Source organism: Pestalotiopsis fici, assembly GCF_000516985.1.
Source record: "Pestalotiopsis fici W106-1 unplaced genomic scaffold PFICI_Scf_4, whole genome shotgun sequence".
In the NCBI taxonomy this organism is placed as follows: domain Eukaryota; kingdom Fungi; phylum Ascomycota; class Sordariomycetes; order Amphisphaeriales; family Sporocadaceae; genus Pestalotiopsis; species Pestalotiopsis fici.
Window position 1 is genome coordinate 447,869 of NW_006917094.1, and position 14,249 is coordinate 462,117.

Consider the following 14,249-nt stretch of genomic DNA (forward strand, 5'->3'; position numbering starts at 1 on the left):
GCGCCAGATCTGGTCATTCTTTGTCGTCCGCGTCTGATTTTAAGTTTCGGCGCATCCATGTTTTTAGGTGCCCAGAACAAACACCAAACCTAGGTACCCGAGACTCGCATACTCAACGCGTTTCTAACTTTTCTTCTAATGCTGCTGTTCATCCGCTTGAGGGAACTTTTTCTCAGGCCAAGGCCTCTAGGATACCTTCTTTTGGTCTCCTTCGTCGCTACCGAGGTGGTTTTTCCTAATATTGTGGACTCTTGACTGGAGCTCATTCTACACTTCAAGTGAACTTTGGCATCCTGGACTATTTTGTGCGGTTCTGCAAACGATGTTTTCGTTTGAGGAATATCTGTCTCCTGCAACAACCACGGTTTTAAGCGCGGAATCCCATTGGATTTCATCGACGGTGTTTGCTCTTCTGGGTGCAACCGCGGCTTTGCATATACCAGCTCCGACTGCTACCCCATTCTTGATTGACGATGGCGCAAAGGATATGATCATTATCGCCAGGAGCGAAACAGCTATTCAAGAGGCTGTGCCACAATCGACAACGCTGAAGGATTCCGTCAGCGCTTCCAAAGGCAGCACCAGTAACAATGTAAAGACGGAAAACGCGATCTCCACGACAAAGAATGGTGCTGCTGCCGAGTCTACAAATACTGCCACCCTGACAAATGCCCCGACCTCATCCCAAAGCAACAAAGGCAAGCCGCCAGCAACATCGATTGCCTCATCGGTGAGCAATAGCCATGAGAGTGGAGGCGGGAAAGGACAACAGCTTGAGACCAGCATATCGCGGAGTATTGCTGGTCCCATTTCCCCAACAGTCAGTGGCAGCATCAGCAGCCCCACAGGACATTGGATTCCCGTCTCGATACCCACCGCTCTCGCTTCAGGAGCTGGTCTTTACGAGAAGCACAGCAAGATCTATGATGACGGTTATCGGCAAGGCTACCACGACGGTTGTTATGACCATGCATATGCCACACATCCGGCGACTCTGGGCGGCGAATACTATACCGGGTACAAAAAGGGCCGCGATTCCGGTATAAGGGATTGCCGACCACTGAATGGGAACGATCAAGACGGTTCTGGATGGTCGGGCGATGTGCTTCTCCCGTCGCTAGGCTCGGAAATCACACTAGCACTGTGGCTCCTAGTGATGCCATGCGTTTTGGCTTTCATGTTGCATATGCTCTAACAATGGAAGTCGGGCTCAAAACGAGGATCGCGTATCGTACATATATTGTCTTGTTCGGCGTTTGGAATATTGATATGAATGATTGTTTTGGGAAAAGTGCATTGTACCTGAATTCGGGGATTGCGAGCCCGGGCCTGGTAACGATTAGAAGCGGGCTTCTTTAAATTGTGTTACCATCAAGTTGCCAGAATGGGCGAGGGTCTAGTAAACGATCGAGGTCAAATTGCTGTGTAGTTGATAGATCCCCAAGCAAATCGTCCAACCAGCTTGTGTCCTCTGGAGGCGGTATGACATTATTATTGAGCAGTGGGCCAGTCGTGACTGGAATGGCATTCAGTGCGTCGTTTAAATTGGAAGCAAATCTTTCTTTCCATTTCTGATGAATAGAAACAAGCAATGAAGCAGTCCGAAGAGCTTCCTGCGTGGCATCCGTGTTATAAACGGCTGCAACGCGATTAAGGCATTGCAGAGCACCCCTGAGCTGTGATGTTGATGCGAGTGTATCGATCGCCAAGAGCACACAAACGACCTGGAACGGTACATTAACCATATGATGCCACGGTGAACGACTGTCCAGAACCGCCGATGCCGCCCAGACGCCTTGAGCACTAAGCGACAGGATTGATTCCAGAGTGGCACCGGTGAAAGCAACGTTCATGGACTGAAGCCGACGGCAGAGACACAGCATCAAATTGCACTGCGCAAGAATAGAGGGCGGCGTGTGGTGGGTGCGCTCAAGAACAATGGACATGGCCGACTCGAGCTCGACAACATTGGAGCACCGTTCCGGGTCGAGCATGAGAGAATAAGGGAGGAGTTCAAGCAATTCCACTGTGCTGTCACCTGGGCGGGCTATCAAGGATTCAGTCGTGACATTGACCACTGTTACTCGGGAACGGCCCATGTCAAATGAGACCCAAATATTCAGGTGTTGAGCAACAGCCACTAGTCGCTTCCTGATTTCTGGGTTGATGTTCTCTCTGTGCGGGAGGAGAATGGATTCTTGAGCACGCTCGTACTGTAGACCTGCTGCTTCCACCATGTGCATCAAGATGCAACTAGCCATCCATGTTGTGTGAGGCGTAGAAGTCATTCTGAGATATGTCACTCTAAGTGTCCAAGCCGTGACACTGGTGGACGAGGGAGGGTCGAACATGGTCCGCTCCAAAATGGCTCGAGCTGATTCGGCAAGGTCGAGTTCCAATGCGCCCGTTGTGATATGAGAAAACAAGTACCCCAGGGCCGCGATGCCACACAGCACTGCGTCCTCAGCTGGAGCAGCCGTCAGCGTTGCCCAGCGCCTTCTGATCCGGGTGTCGACATCTTGGCGGTCAAAGAAGCCGTAAATAGGATCAACTTTTTCGAAATATGTGTTTGCTAGCTCTCGCATGTCCACCTCTGAGAGCATCTCCAATATTGGCCGTGCAACTGGCGTGTGGACGATAGAGCGCGTACCGAGGAAGGCATTCCAAGCAAAGGCATGCATACGGGGTGCATTGTTGGCATCGATCCTCAGGGCAAGCCTGCGCAGGAAAGCCGCTCCAGAGTTGGCCTCTAGCGACCGAAGTCGTGTGTGCAGGTTTGATACTGCCGGGCGGCCAGTCTCAATGAGGGGACTGGTTAGATTTGCAGATACTGACCCGGCCGCCGAGGGAGACGTCGTCGGCATCCTCGTGATCCTCCTGCTCTTGCGACCAGCCGGCTCAGAGTAGGAACAATCATATTCAAAGCGAACACATGTTCCACAGGGCTCAGAACCGTCACATTTACGCTTCAGATCCCGACAGGTGTCGCAAGCCAGCCGAGCTCTCTTGCGCCCTTGTGGGACAGACATCGGAACTGGGGGTAAGCTTCGATTAAGCTTACATGAAGCGGGCGGGTATTGCGGCAAGCGGGTGTCGTGCTGACGACGATACAGCGGGGGCGCACCCAGGGCGCAAGTGACATGCAATTAGCCTCAGTCGAGCTCGCAATCGAGCACTTTCAGAGGCTCAAGCTGGGGGATCGGCCCCGATTGTCGCGCTGTACGGTTGGTAAGAATCGTCACTTGGCAATGGCCGAGGCAGTGACGGTGAAGGATGGAAAATACGGGTAGAGCGGGTGGGGCGGGGATGGCGGCTTAGTAGGAAAGAACGGCCAAGCACATGGACTCAACCCTAAAGTCTAGGTAATGTAGATACTTGCTGGTTGGCAGACAAAGGTCTCGATATCAAGGCAAGAAGTCGCTCTGACAGACATTTTATCTTGTACAATATCAATCAGAACGCAATGCGGGGACGAAATTCAACTTTACTTCCCTAAGTTTTGTTCGAATCCCAAAAAAGAATCGATGCCCACCATGCAAGAAAATCAAGTACCGTCGACTTCACCACCAGCCCGTGACGATTGCCTCGTAGAAGATGGGGGAACTTCACCTGGAGTCTCCACAGAAAAAGATGGATATGCAATAAGTCACCAATCTGGAGAACCTCCCGATGGCGGTTGTATTGCTTGGACTCAGGTTTTGCTAATGCACATTGTCTTCTTCAACACCTGGGGGGTTGCGAATGGCTATGGCATCTTCCAATACTATTACACAATCGTTTTGGGGCAATCAGAATCTACAGTCTCCTGGGTGGGAAGTTGTCAGGTTTTCTTTTTGTTTTCAATTGGCGCCATCACCGGTCGACTATCAGATGCCGGCCACTTCAAGCCCGTCTTTGCCATTGGCGTATTCCTACAACTTCTAGGGATATTCATGACCTCGCTGGCGACCAAGTTCTGGCACATTGTTCTCGGTCAGGCTGTATGCTTGGGAATCGGTAACGGTTTCACATTCGTTCCGGCATTATCAATCACTTCCCAATACTTCAAAAGAAACCGGACCGTTGCTGTTGGCTTGTCAGCCTCTGGTGCCGCGGTCGGTGGACTCGTATACCCGGTCATGATAAACCAGCTCTTATTTTATGACAATTTCGGTTTCCCCTGGACATTGAGAGCAATGGGATTCATCATGCTAGTAACATATCTGCCCTGCCTGGTCTTATTCAAGCCCAGACTTCCCCCACGGAAGACTGGATCCTGGATCGACACGTCTGCGTTCAAAGAGGCACCTTTCATGTTCTTTGTCGCTAGCAAGTTTTTGAACTTTTGGGGCCTCTACTTTGCCTTCTTCTTCTTGGGCACATTCGCTCGAAATCAAATCGGCATTGCCAAGCCAATCAATCTGCTTCTAGTGCTCAACGGAGTCGGTATAATTGGCCGCATAATGCCAGGCCTAATTGCCGATCGATGCACGGGCTTGTTCAACCTCATCATACCGCTTAGTCTCTCAGCTGGCATTCTCGTATACTCCTGGGCGGCGATCCACACAGAGGCTGGGCTGTATGCCTTCGCCGTCATCTATGGTTTTGTCGCAGCGGCCTTGCAAGCCCTGTTTCCTGCGGGAGCCACCACAATGACTCCAGATCCAAGCAAAACAGGTGTTCGAACCGGCATGGTCATGAGCATTGTCAGTCTAGCCAATCTCACCGGACCTGCAATCTGCGGAGCTTTGATTCAACGCGGTGGTGGGAGTTATTTAGGTGCACAAATATTTGCTGGATCGTCGATTGTCGCGGGCATGATAATGGCAGTGGCTGCGAGGATTGCTAAAAGTGGCTGGACATTCAAGGCAAAGGTATAAGTTATTACTTTGAGTATAGGCTAATATAGTGATCGGGGTCTGTGGCACAAGCTATTAGCATATCTTACCTGGACCATCAATTGTATCCAGCGACTGAATTGAACCTAGATGCCATTCTCGAAACCATTCGCATCGGAGTGAAGGGATACAAGCGTGCGATTGAATTTGTGGGCACTGTCAAGAATGTTGTGATAGTTGCCATTTTCGAATAGATACATTATTCAGCAGGCGCCGGAGAACTTGCTTGCAACGCCGCTAAGCGCCGAGGACGTGTGTGTAACAATCGGCTAATCTTGTCTTGACTTGTTTGCATTCATCCGGTAAACTCCTCTCAAGATACCAGTCCTACATCGATGCATTTTTCCTCTTCTCTTCTAGGTTAATCCCCTAGCGAAGATGTCGACTGATGCACCACAGAATCATTTCAAACTCCGCGTGCTAATCGTGGGTGCAGGACCCTGTGGATTGGCTACCGCGATTTCAGTGACTCTCGCAGGGCACTCGGCGACCGTGTTTGAGGCCACGGACGGACCCCAACCGTTTGGTGCTGGAATCTTGAGCTCTCCGAATGGAACCAGACTCCTTTCCAGATGGGGATTGAACAAGATCCTTGGGTCGATGCGCATTACACCGAAAATATTGCGAGTTCTTGACCTCAATGGCGATTTGATCGCCGAAAAGAAGCAATTCGATACGGACGTCATGCGCACTTGTGGCTCTCCACTATGCACATACCATCGCGCAGATTTGCAAGCCGGACTACTACGGAGGGCCCTTGAAATGGGCGTCGAGGTACATTTCTCCTCCAAAGTGAGTAATGTCAATATCCATGAGCATTCCGTCAAGCTACAAAAGGGCGACTCCCATTGCGGGGATCTTGTCGTGATTGCCGACGGAACATGGTCAACTTTGAGGTCAAAAGTCCTAGGAAGAATTATACAGCCACGCATGACGGATAATGTCGCATACCGCGTCACCATTGACTTGACGAAAATCGATGGTCAAGAAGTGTCCGAGCCAATGAAATCTGCGCAGCTTCACATTTGGAGGGGTACGGATGCTCACGTTACCGGGTACCACGTCCGTGACGGTAGTTTGTTCACCCTTTCAATAGTCATGGCAGACGACTTCACGTCTGAAACTTCGAGTATGCACGCAATCATTGAGGAGCTTAAAACCCGCCTATGCGAAAGCGATAAAATGTGAGTACCGTCTCATATCTTCTGTGAACCAAGGCTGACTTGTATTGCCAAGTCTCGCAGCGTTGCTAAAGGCTGTGCAAAGGGTCAACAAGTGGCGTCTCGTCGAGGGTATGTAGCATCATGATTCTGCACTTGCAAAGTCACATTTATCTAATGGTCTGTATTCAGTATCTGGCTTATCTTGCTTGGATCTACCTAAAGGGTTTGTGCTTGCAGGCGACACTTACCATACTCTGCGCCCCAGTCTATCGCAGGGATTCAATCTAGGGCTGGAAGACGCGGCCACGCTCGGCTCTTTACTGGGTCATGTCAAAGCCGTGGAGCAAATTCCAGGTGCTATTGCCATGTACGAAAGATTGAGATCCAGGAGGGTTCAGCAAGTGCTGCACGCAACCCAGCGTTATGAGAGCGGCGGCCTTTCTACAGAGATCGAGCCAAGGACACCCAAAACGCCTGAAAACTCTAATGTCTCTGCCATGAACGAAGAGTGAGTTGCTCATGAACCATGCGCCCCAGTTTCTAAAATCTGATATTTTTAGCATTGGCTATGTTGCAGCACAGAATGATATCTGGGCCTATGATGCCTACGAGGCAGCAGAAACGGCATATTACGACGACCCATACTGAGTATTCTCGTCTACACGGACAGTCTCTGAAACACCCACATGCGCCATTGAAAATTCGGGACAATCACAAAAAGCACCAAGACCCAAATCATATCATCAAATAGATTTTTTTATTTCTTTCAGTGATAACGAATGACAATATTCCCTTGCTATTCTCTACAGACCATGGATGAGTCTCCAGTAACCAAGCTTATGCCTGAATGGCAATGTGCTCACTTCCGTTCAACACCTGTGGCACCGCCTCATCCTCCTCCTCCGTCATACCACCAAGCAACATGGAAGGCGGCGCCTGAGCCTGCAGCTCGGGCGGGTTGGTAAAGGCAAAGAACTTTTCGTCGTGCCACTGGCCAGCCGTGATGTACCGGCCCTCGCTGTCGGTAAACATGGTGTCGTCCTCGGCGCGCAAAAAGTAGGCAATAGAGTAGCGGTGCTCGGTCGGGTCAAAGGGCACGACCCGGTGGATGCACGACTGCATCTTGTGCCCGCTCGCGAAGCGCAGCGAGTCGCCCACGTTGACAATGGCGCAGCCTTGCTTGGGCTCCACGAACCCAAACTCGCGCGCGCGCGGCGGTCGGATCTGGAGGCCCCACTGGCTGCTGTACAGGAGCGTCAGCGAGCTAATGTCGGTGTGCTTCTGGTGGCCAATCTTTTGCGCGACGGTCGGGTCAGACGGGATGTAGTGCATCATGGCCATGGTCGTGGTCGAGGGCCTGTCGTTGCGGTGCGAGTTCTCGAAGCGCGCCGCTCCCGAAAGGCCGAGGCCGGTGGAGAGGGCCGAAAGGATGGTCTTGGTGACAACATTGCAACCGGCGATGCCGTTTTCCAAAATTTTGATGTCGGGGTGGTTTTTCATCACATCTGGCAGGTGAGGGTTTGACCTCTGAATCTCGTCTCGAGAAACCTAGACGAACGTGTTAAATGGTGTCTCGAGTACAGCAATCACTTGGTGACTGGGCACTCACCTTGATCATTTCGTATCCGTCTTTGGTGTCTGCAAAGACACCAGTGCGCGAGCCGACTGGCTCATATCTTGAATCGCATCAATCAGTCTACAGCCCCAGAAGTATCACAAATAGGGAACCGTTGCTTACCCGAGATGAGGAGAGATGAGACCAAATTGGTTCTTGGCCTCCAGAGGCGATTCAAAGAAGCGATGCATGAGATCGAGAGTCTTGTCTTGATCCTCCAGGTATCTCCGACCATCAATGCCTGACAGGTCGAGGTAGAAGAAGCCCTCGGTCTCGCAGCAGCGGACTACTCGTTCTAGCTCGGCAGGCTCTTGGGAGAGCAGTCGCTCGAAGCTGATTGTCTCCATAGGATAGACTGGGACATTCTTCCCGTTCCATTGGACGGTTCGTGGAACTTCGTTTGTGATGGCCATTTTGACAAGTGTAAAGGATTCAACTACAGTTATTGACGCTTTAGATTGATGATAGTCTCTCTTACACTAGCAATAGTTTTCATTGATAAGCCCTTGGGCAAGTCATCTTATAAGCATATGTTCTCGATTACCATGACCTCCTTCGCGTTGAGCAAACGTGATGCCGAGGATAGCTTCCCCTCTCCAGCTCAATCTGCATATTGCCAATACACAGCATGAGAGCATGCCGCCACACATGACTTTATCCTGGCCAATCCGGCTAAAGTCTCGAAACCACGCGTCCCGTGGAAATGCATGTTTCAAAATGCGATAACGTACGTGCTGTCACTCTACCCAATCTCCCACATCTCGAGCAACACAAAGGGACGAGGAAAAGAGGGGCAAGCGCATTGATAACGAGCTGCCCAGCCGGAGCGCCATACGCCTCGGACGATCCGTCGCTAATAATATGAGCGGTAAATATCTCCGTGTTCAAGGAACCCTCATTCGGATCTTGAGTGGCGACTTGTACGGACGGCAGATGTGTTGCCAGCGTGTCATGGCCGCTCGTCCTAATTTGTAGAGACCATGCTGTAGTCTCGAACTACCAAGACCATTGTATTCATCATTATTACACTCTGATAATGCAGGCGAAATGTCCACTGCCCACCAAGAACTGTTGCAGCCGCCGCCGTCTTTTGCGAATGGACAAGACAAGAAACATCATGTGGCGACGACATTGAATTACTGGGATGACCCAGGCGACGGCTCGCGTCCGACACCCATCGTTATCGGCAAGGGGCGCATCACCAACGAGAGACCGCACCAAACGCACGATTTTGTGATAACAGATGTCAGTGGCGAGGAGGACCAGTACACGCTCGACCGCCACGGGTTTCGGTACCATAGCCACGAGAGCGTCGAGAAGGAGTTTCTCGATGACCAAAAGATCCTTGAAGTCTACTACCCCGAGTGTATCCGACTTTTACGAGAGGTCACTGGGGCTCACCGCGTCCACGTTTTTAATCACAAAGTGAGACGCGGGCCAACACATTGGCATCATCTCGGATTAAAGAATCTGGCCAACCGCGGCCCCGTCACCAAGACGCACGTCGACCAGTCCTACGAGGGAGCTGAGCTGCGACTCAGATGGGAACTCCCAGATGAGGCCGACGAACTAGTACATAAGCGATACCAAATCATCAATATATGGCGCCCCATCAAGACGATCCGCAAGGATCCCGTGGCCGTTGCCGACTCGCAGTCGGTGCCTGATGAAGATCTCGTGGCTGCCGAAATGACGGAAGACGGCTACAGAGGGGAGCAGTGGGTCGTCAGACATAATCCGGCCCATCAATGGTATTTCAAACACCAGCTCCGGCCCGAAGAAGTGCTCTTGATCAAGTGCTTCGACTCGAACAAGCAAGTGGCGCGAAGGGCCTTGCATTCAGCATTCGAGGATCCCGCTTACAAGGATGAGGAGTCTAGACAGAGTATCGAAGTCCGGTGCATAGTCTTGTATGATTAATGAAGAATACCATGCCTAGAAGTGTTTCTTATATGGGATATGAAAGAGCGCAGTTCCAGAACCAAATCTAGTAATCTCCCAATCCTTGTCCGCCCTGTCTAGAAGCTTAGATCAAACCGACTGAGGGTTGACAGCATTGCGCACCCTATTTAGAAATATCCAGACCTGGACATATTGGTAAGGAACAGTTGAATGTACTCCTATACCCAATGCACGATCCAATGCTTCCCGGTTATTGAACATTATAGTGGGTCTGCGGTGTTGGAAATGAGTATGTTGACAGTGCGACAATAATTGCCAGGACGAGAAGTAGGACAGGACTACACTGCTTGTGTGCCACAATGATATGGGAATCAAAAGGTTGGTTGTTATACGAACATTGGTTAATGTGACCGGGCTTTAAAGAACCCTGACGCAACGTGGTAGGTCAGCCATCTTGCTTTTATATCTGATCTGGTCACAAATATACGATCGTGCGATTCGATAGTACGGTTCTACAACCTCTATTCAGCTGTAGCGGGGATCGCCATCCTTCCCGGCGCCTCGGTACTAGAGAATACAGGGGTCGACCAGCTGAAATGCGCACAATGCCCTTATTTTCTTCGAATTTCCAAGCCGCCTAACGAAATCTAGATGCCACATTTGTTCAATAGTGCCATGTACACAATCATAAACTCCACGTCTCCAGTCCAAAGATATTAAATTAAAATGATTCGTGCGCTGGATAGCCGCTGACGTAGAGGGTAATGGACCCTGCATAGGGCCATAGCAACGGACTAACAAGAACAGCAAAGATTTCAACAATATTGTGTATTAAAGACACCTGCGTCCCTATAGCTTCGCTCTTTGGATGATACATGTATTACGCCTTCACTTTATTGCAATATGCGGCCTCAGCGGTGGTACACATGGCTTGGTCTGCTCGGCTTGGCGGCAGCGGCAGAGGTTGACTGGGCGTCCCTTCACTGCCCCGACGACGACTTGACCACTCTGCCCACGCCCACCTACGGCAGCGAGGGCGCCGTCTTTATGGCGTGCACGGAACTCATCATTGACGCATCGGCGCAGACCATTTACGACACCTTGATTGATTTCAAAAACTACCACGTCTGGAACTCGTTTGTCGTCGACGTCGACGTGCCCCCAGAGGTGCAGGAGACGCCGGACGACGTTTACGTCGGCATGCCCATGACCTTTACCAGCAGCGGCTTGATCCCTCTGATCAACACCACGAGTGATGAGAGAATCACTGTACTGCAAGACGACAGCAGTCTGGGATACCTCATGAACACCTGGAGATTTGATCCCGCGTTCAACCTGTCCTTTGCCCCGGCTGAACATCCCAATATCCTGACTGATGCGGGAGATGGCAAGACGAGATATCTTTCTTATGAGACGTACTATGCAGGACTGGGGACCCCTCTCGTATTGACGCTCAAGCCTCAGCTGCAATCATCTTTCGACCAACAAGGCCTGGATTTGAAGGCGTATGTTGAAAGCCTCTAGTTCGGGAGACGTCACGAGGTCTGGCAAATTGTGTCAGACTACATGATTATCGACGACAGTCTTGTGCTCACGCAGCTGAGAATAGAATTAGCTATTCGGTTTGAACTTGGAAATTCCAGAATGCCTCCATTCAATCACTACCTAGACATGGATCTTGCAGACGAGTCCACAGCCGTTGCTCGACATCATGCACGCGATAGCGCAGACATATGCAAGAGCACACGTCTTGATCGCATGAACCATGAGTGAGCCTAGCACACATTAGACGTCGGTAATCCGGCGATATGATCACTGGGGGAATCCATAAGTTAGCTTGCAACATTTGGTTTTCCTTTCACAAAATGCGGGCAACCAAGTGTTGCCCTTCTGGCCCCTGGATGTTCAGGTATTACAATGCATTACGTAAACACAACTCTATGTCCGGCTCCCAATAGATCGACGGGGCCCCGTCGATCTATTGGGAGCCTCTATGTCCGACACGATTACGATCCACAGCTTGATGGAATATGAATATTATAAGGCATAACATGATATTCATCATCTGATTCAAAAGCGGTCTGCATTAATATTGGGAAGCTCCGGCGCTCATCAGCGATCACAAGTTTTTTCTTCATTCTGCCCTGCAGAAATCCAGACTGATAGTGGAGTATGTTGCTGGAATGGGCTCATTTCAGGGTGCTGTGCCGCTGTCAAGCGTCTTTGCGTTATCTGAAAGACAAGGGTCTGGTCCGCTGAAGAAACCAAACAGGTGGGAACACCAGCTCGGTGAAAAATCATTCACATCTCGAAAAAGCATTTTGGAATGAATATTTGCTTGACCAGATGAGTATGCCACAAGGGTGAGGAATTGCGGCTATTGCGTCCCAGGAGAGCGAAACGCCCTTATTCCCGAAAGTCAGCCAGTAAAGCGACAGCTACATGTGGGATATAAAGAGAGCGGGGCTTGGTGGGTTGAAATACAACGTGGTTGTCGACAATGGAGAACAATCGGCATTTGCAACAGTGCGATTCGCCAGAGACCATGGGCAGCCCATGTATTATTGACAGAACAGCTGGGGCACCTTGTCTCCGTCGACAACGGCGACGCTCTGATTGGAAGAATCAGACTTGATATTCGGATGAACAATGTTTCCTTTCGAGTCCGAGGAGTGGATGATTGGTGCTCTGCACAAAATACAAAAGAGACTGCTGCAGCCTGGTCGCAAAGTATTGCATCTTGTAAGGCGACTTTAAAAACCTGCGATTGCGCCAGTTCTTTGGCCTCTCTGTCTTCCGGATAGCGTGACTTGCCGATCATATCACGGCTGCTGCTGCTGCTGCTACCGTAATGACAATCGCAGACTTGTCCGGCCGTCTTCCGGCTGGCGTAACGGCTCACCTCACGACCCAGAATGCACTACTCCTGCTCGGTCTCTGGCTCGGCTATAGAATCGCTTTGGCGCTATGGAACATCTCCCCTCTGCATCCGCTCAGTCGAATCCCGGGACCAAAGTTGGCTGCTGCGACTTATCTGCCAGAGTTCTATTACGATGCCATTAGGTTCGGTCGGTACACGCAGCAGATCAAGAAAATGCATGACGAGTATGGTAAGATTTCAGCTTTCTTGTGAACCATGAGCCAAAGGACTGAAACTGTGGAATGACAGGCCCCATTGTGCGCATCAGTCCTCATGAAGTACACTGCGCCGACAGTGCGTTTGTTGATGAAATCTATGCCGTGGGTGGACGCAAGCGGGACAAGCCTCGGCACCAGGTCAGCGGTTCGGCCATGGAGTTTTCTGGTTTCGCGACCTATGACCATGACCTGCACAGATTACGTCGGGGGCCGTTGGCCAAATTCTTCTCTCGAACTCAGATCGCCAAATTGGAGCCATCCATACAAGACCTTGTACAGCGGCTGTGCGACAAGCTTCTCCTAGAGAGCGGCCGTGGCAAACCCGTCGATGTGACAATGGCCTACTCATGTTTTACCTCTGATGCTATTGCTGAGTATGCTTTTGGCGAGTCTTTCGGTTTCCTAGCTCAAGAGACCTGGGAGCCCAATTACCGAGCCAGTCTGTACGCGTTCTTGCAGACCGTCTATATCTTTCGCTTCTTCCCTTTCCTGAAGCATGCTACCCTCGCTGCGTCCTGGTTGACCAAGTACATGTCCGAAGACATGGCACTGCTGATCAAGACGCTTCATATTGATATTCCTGCTCAGGTCAAGAGCACCAAGGAGGACTACAAAGCCCACACGATACACGATCGGCCTACCGTATTTGGTTCATTGTTGGATTCGGACATGCCGGAACACGAAAAGTCGATTGTTCGGCTTTCGGACGAGGCTTCCGCGGTACTGGGTGCTGGAACAGAGACTACAAGCTGGACGGTCTCTGTCATCACCTATCACGTCTTGACGAAGCCCAAGATCCTGGCCAGGCTAACTGAGGAGCTCAACTCTGTGGTCAAAGACCCCAAGCATTTGCCAACGTGGACGGATTTGGAGAAACTCCCCTATCTGGGGGCCGCCATCCAAGAAGGTTTGAGATTATCATATGGTGTATCTGCCCGAACTTCACGGGTTCCAACCGAGGAGGACCTGCTGTACCGTGGCCAGTGGACGCCTAAAGGGAACGGAAAACCCGTCGACGTCGAGTACGTGATTCCCAAAGGATACGCCATTGGAATGTCATCCTCCATCAGCCACCACGATGAGAGCGTTTGGCCGGACTCATACGCATTTCTTCCCGAGAGATGGCTCGACGAGAACATGGAGCGCAATAAAGAGCTTGAGAAGCAAATGCTGTCCTTTTCCAGGGGTAGCCGAGCTTGCATAGGCATGAAGTATGTAATATGTCCTCGAATATTAGAATTTGTGCTGACACTACCATAGTCTTGCATTTTGCGAGCTCCACCTGGTTGTTGCAGCCTTGACCCTTCGTGTTTGGCCAAAAATGAGGCTATTTGAGACGACGGAGAGAGACGTACGATATGACCATGACATGTTTGTTCCGCTTCCCTATGATGGTAGCAAAGGCGTCCGCGTAACGGTTGATTAACAAATCAAACCCAGAGGCCAAATCAAAATGAGTGAGAGCAAAGATACCGCTGATGGGAAATGGGATGCTTATGGCCAGGAAATTTGCAACGCTTCGTGGAGGCTCCAGGTGCTGTATCTCAGTAGTCC

The 14,249-nt window shown here is 50.8% G+C and overlaps 8 protein-coding genes across 8 annotated transcripts; 6 read left to right on the top strand and 2 right to left on the bottom strand.

The window, feature by feature from the left end:
• Positions 1–322: 322 nt before the first annotated feature.
• PFICI_06104 (uncharacterized protein) lies at positions 323–1,195 on the top strand (the record flags this gene model as incomplete). The annotated part of the gene is made up of 1 exon (XM_007834685.1): positions 323–1,195. The coding sequence occupies one exon, from the start codon at positions 323–325 to the stop codon at positions 1,193–1,195; it is 873 nt and encodes a 290-aa protein (XP_007832876.1).
• A 160-nt stretch (positions 1,196–1,355) lies between these two features.
• Positions 1,356–3,029, bottom strand: PFICI_06105 (uncharacterized protein; the record flags this gene model as incomplete). Its single annotated transcript, XM_007834686.1, has 1 exon — positions 1,356–3,029. The coding sequence occupies one exon, from the start codon at positions 3,027–3,029 to the stop codon at positions 1,356–1,358; it is 1,674 nt and encodes a 557-aa protein (XP_007832877.1).
• Positions 3,030–3,533: 504 nt separating this feature from the next.
• Positions 3,534–4,859, top strand: PFICI_06106 (uncharacterized protein; the record flags this gene model as incomplete). Its single annotated transcript, XM_007834687.1, has 1 exon — positions 3,534–4,859. One exon carries the CDS (start codon positions 3,534–3,536, stop codon positions 4,857–4,859), a length of 1,326 nt encoding a protein of 441 aa, XP_007832878.1.
• A 396-nt stretch (positions 4,860–5,255) lies between these two features.
• Positions 5,256–6,688, top strand: PFICI_06107 (uncharacterized protein; the record flags this gene model as incomplete). Its single annotated transcript, XM_007834688.1, has 4 exons — positions 5,256–6,061; positions 6,114–6,169; positions 6,230–6,548; positions 6,601–6,688. The coding sequence occupies 4 exons, from the start codon at positions 5,256–5,258 to the stop codon at positions 6,686–6,688; spliced, it is 1,269 nt and encodes a 422-aa protein (XP_007832879.1).
• A 189-nt stretch (positions 6,689–6,877) lies between these two features.
• On the bottom strand, positions 6,878–8,068 carry PFICI_06108 (uncharacterized protein; the record flags this gene model as incomplete). Its single annotated transcript, XM_007834689.1, has 3 exons — positions 6,878–7,588; positions 7,650–7,716; positions 7,779–8,068. 3 exons carry the CDS (start codon positions 8,066–8,068, stop codon positions 6,878–6,880), a joined length of 1,068 nt encoding a protein of 355 aa, XP_007832880.1.
• Positions 8,069–8,702: 634 nt separating this feature from the next.
• PFICI_06109 (uncharacterized protein) lies at positions 8,703–9,575 on the top strand (the record flags this gene model as incomplete). Its single annotated transcript, XM_007834690.1, has 1 exon — positions 8,703–9,575. The coding sequence occupies one exon, from the start codon at positions 8,703–8,705 to the stop codon at positions 9,573–9,575; it is 873 nt and encodes a 290-aa protein (XP_007832881.1).
• An 885-nt stretch (positions 9,576–10,460) lies between these two features.
• PFICI_06110 (uncharacterized protein) lies at positions 10,461–11,081 on the top strand (the record flags this gene model as incomplete). The annotated part of the gene is made up of 1 exon (XM_007834691.1): positions 10,461–11,081. One exon carries the CDS (start codon positions 10,461–10,463, stop codon positions 11,079–11,081), a length of 621 nt encoding a protein of 206 aa, XP_007832882.1.
• A 1,327-nt stretch (positions 11,082–12,408) lies between these two features.
• PFICI_06111 (uncharacterized protein) lies at positions 12,409–14,121 on the top strand (the record flags this gene model as incomplete). The annotated part of the gene is made up of 3 exons (XM_007834692.1): positions 12,409–12,667; positions 12,727–13,906; positions 13,956–14,121. 3 exons carry the CDS (start codon positions 12,409–12,411, stop codon positions 14,119–14,121), a joined length of 1,605 nt encoding a protein of 534 aa, XP_007832883.1.
• Positions 14,122–14,249: the final 128 nt, after the last annotated feature.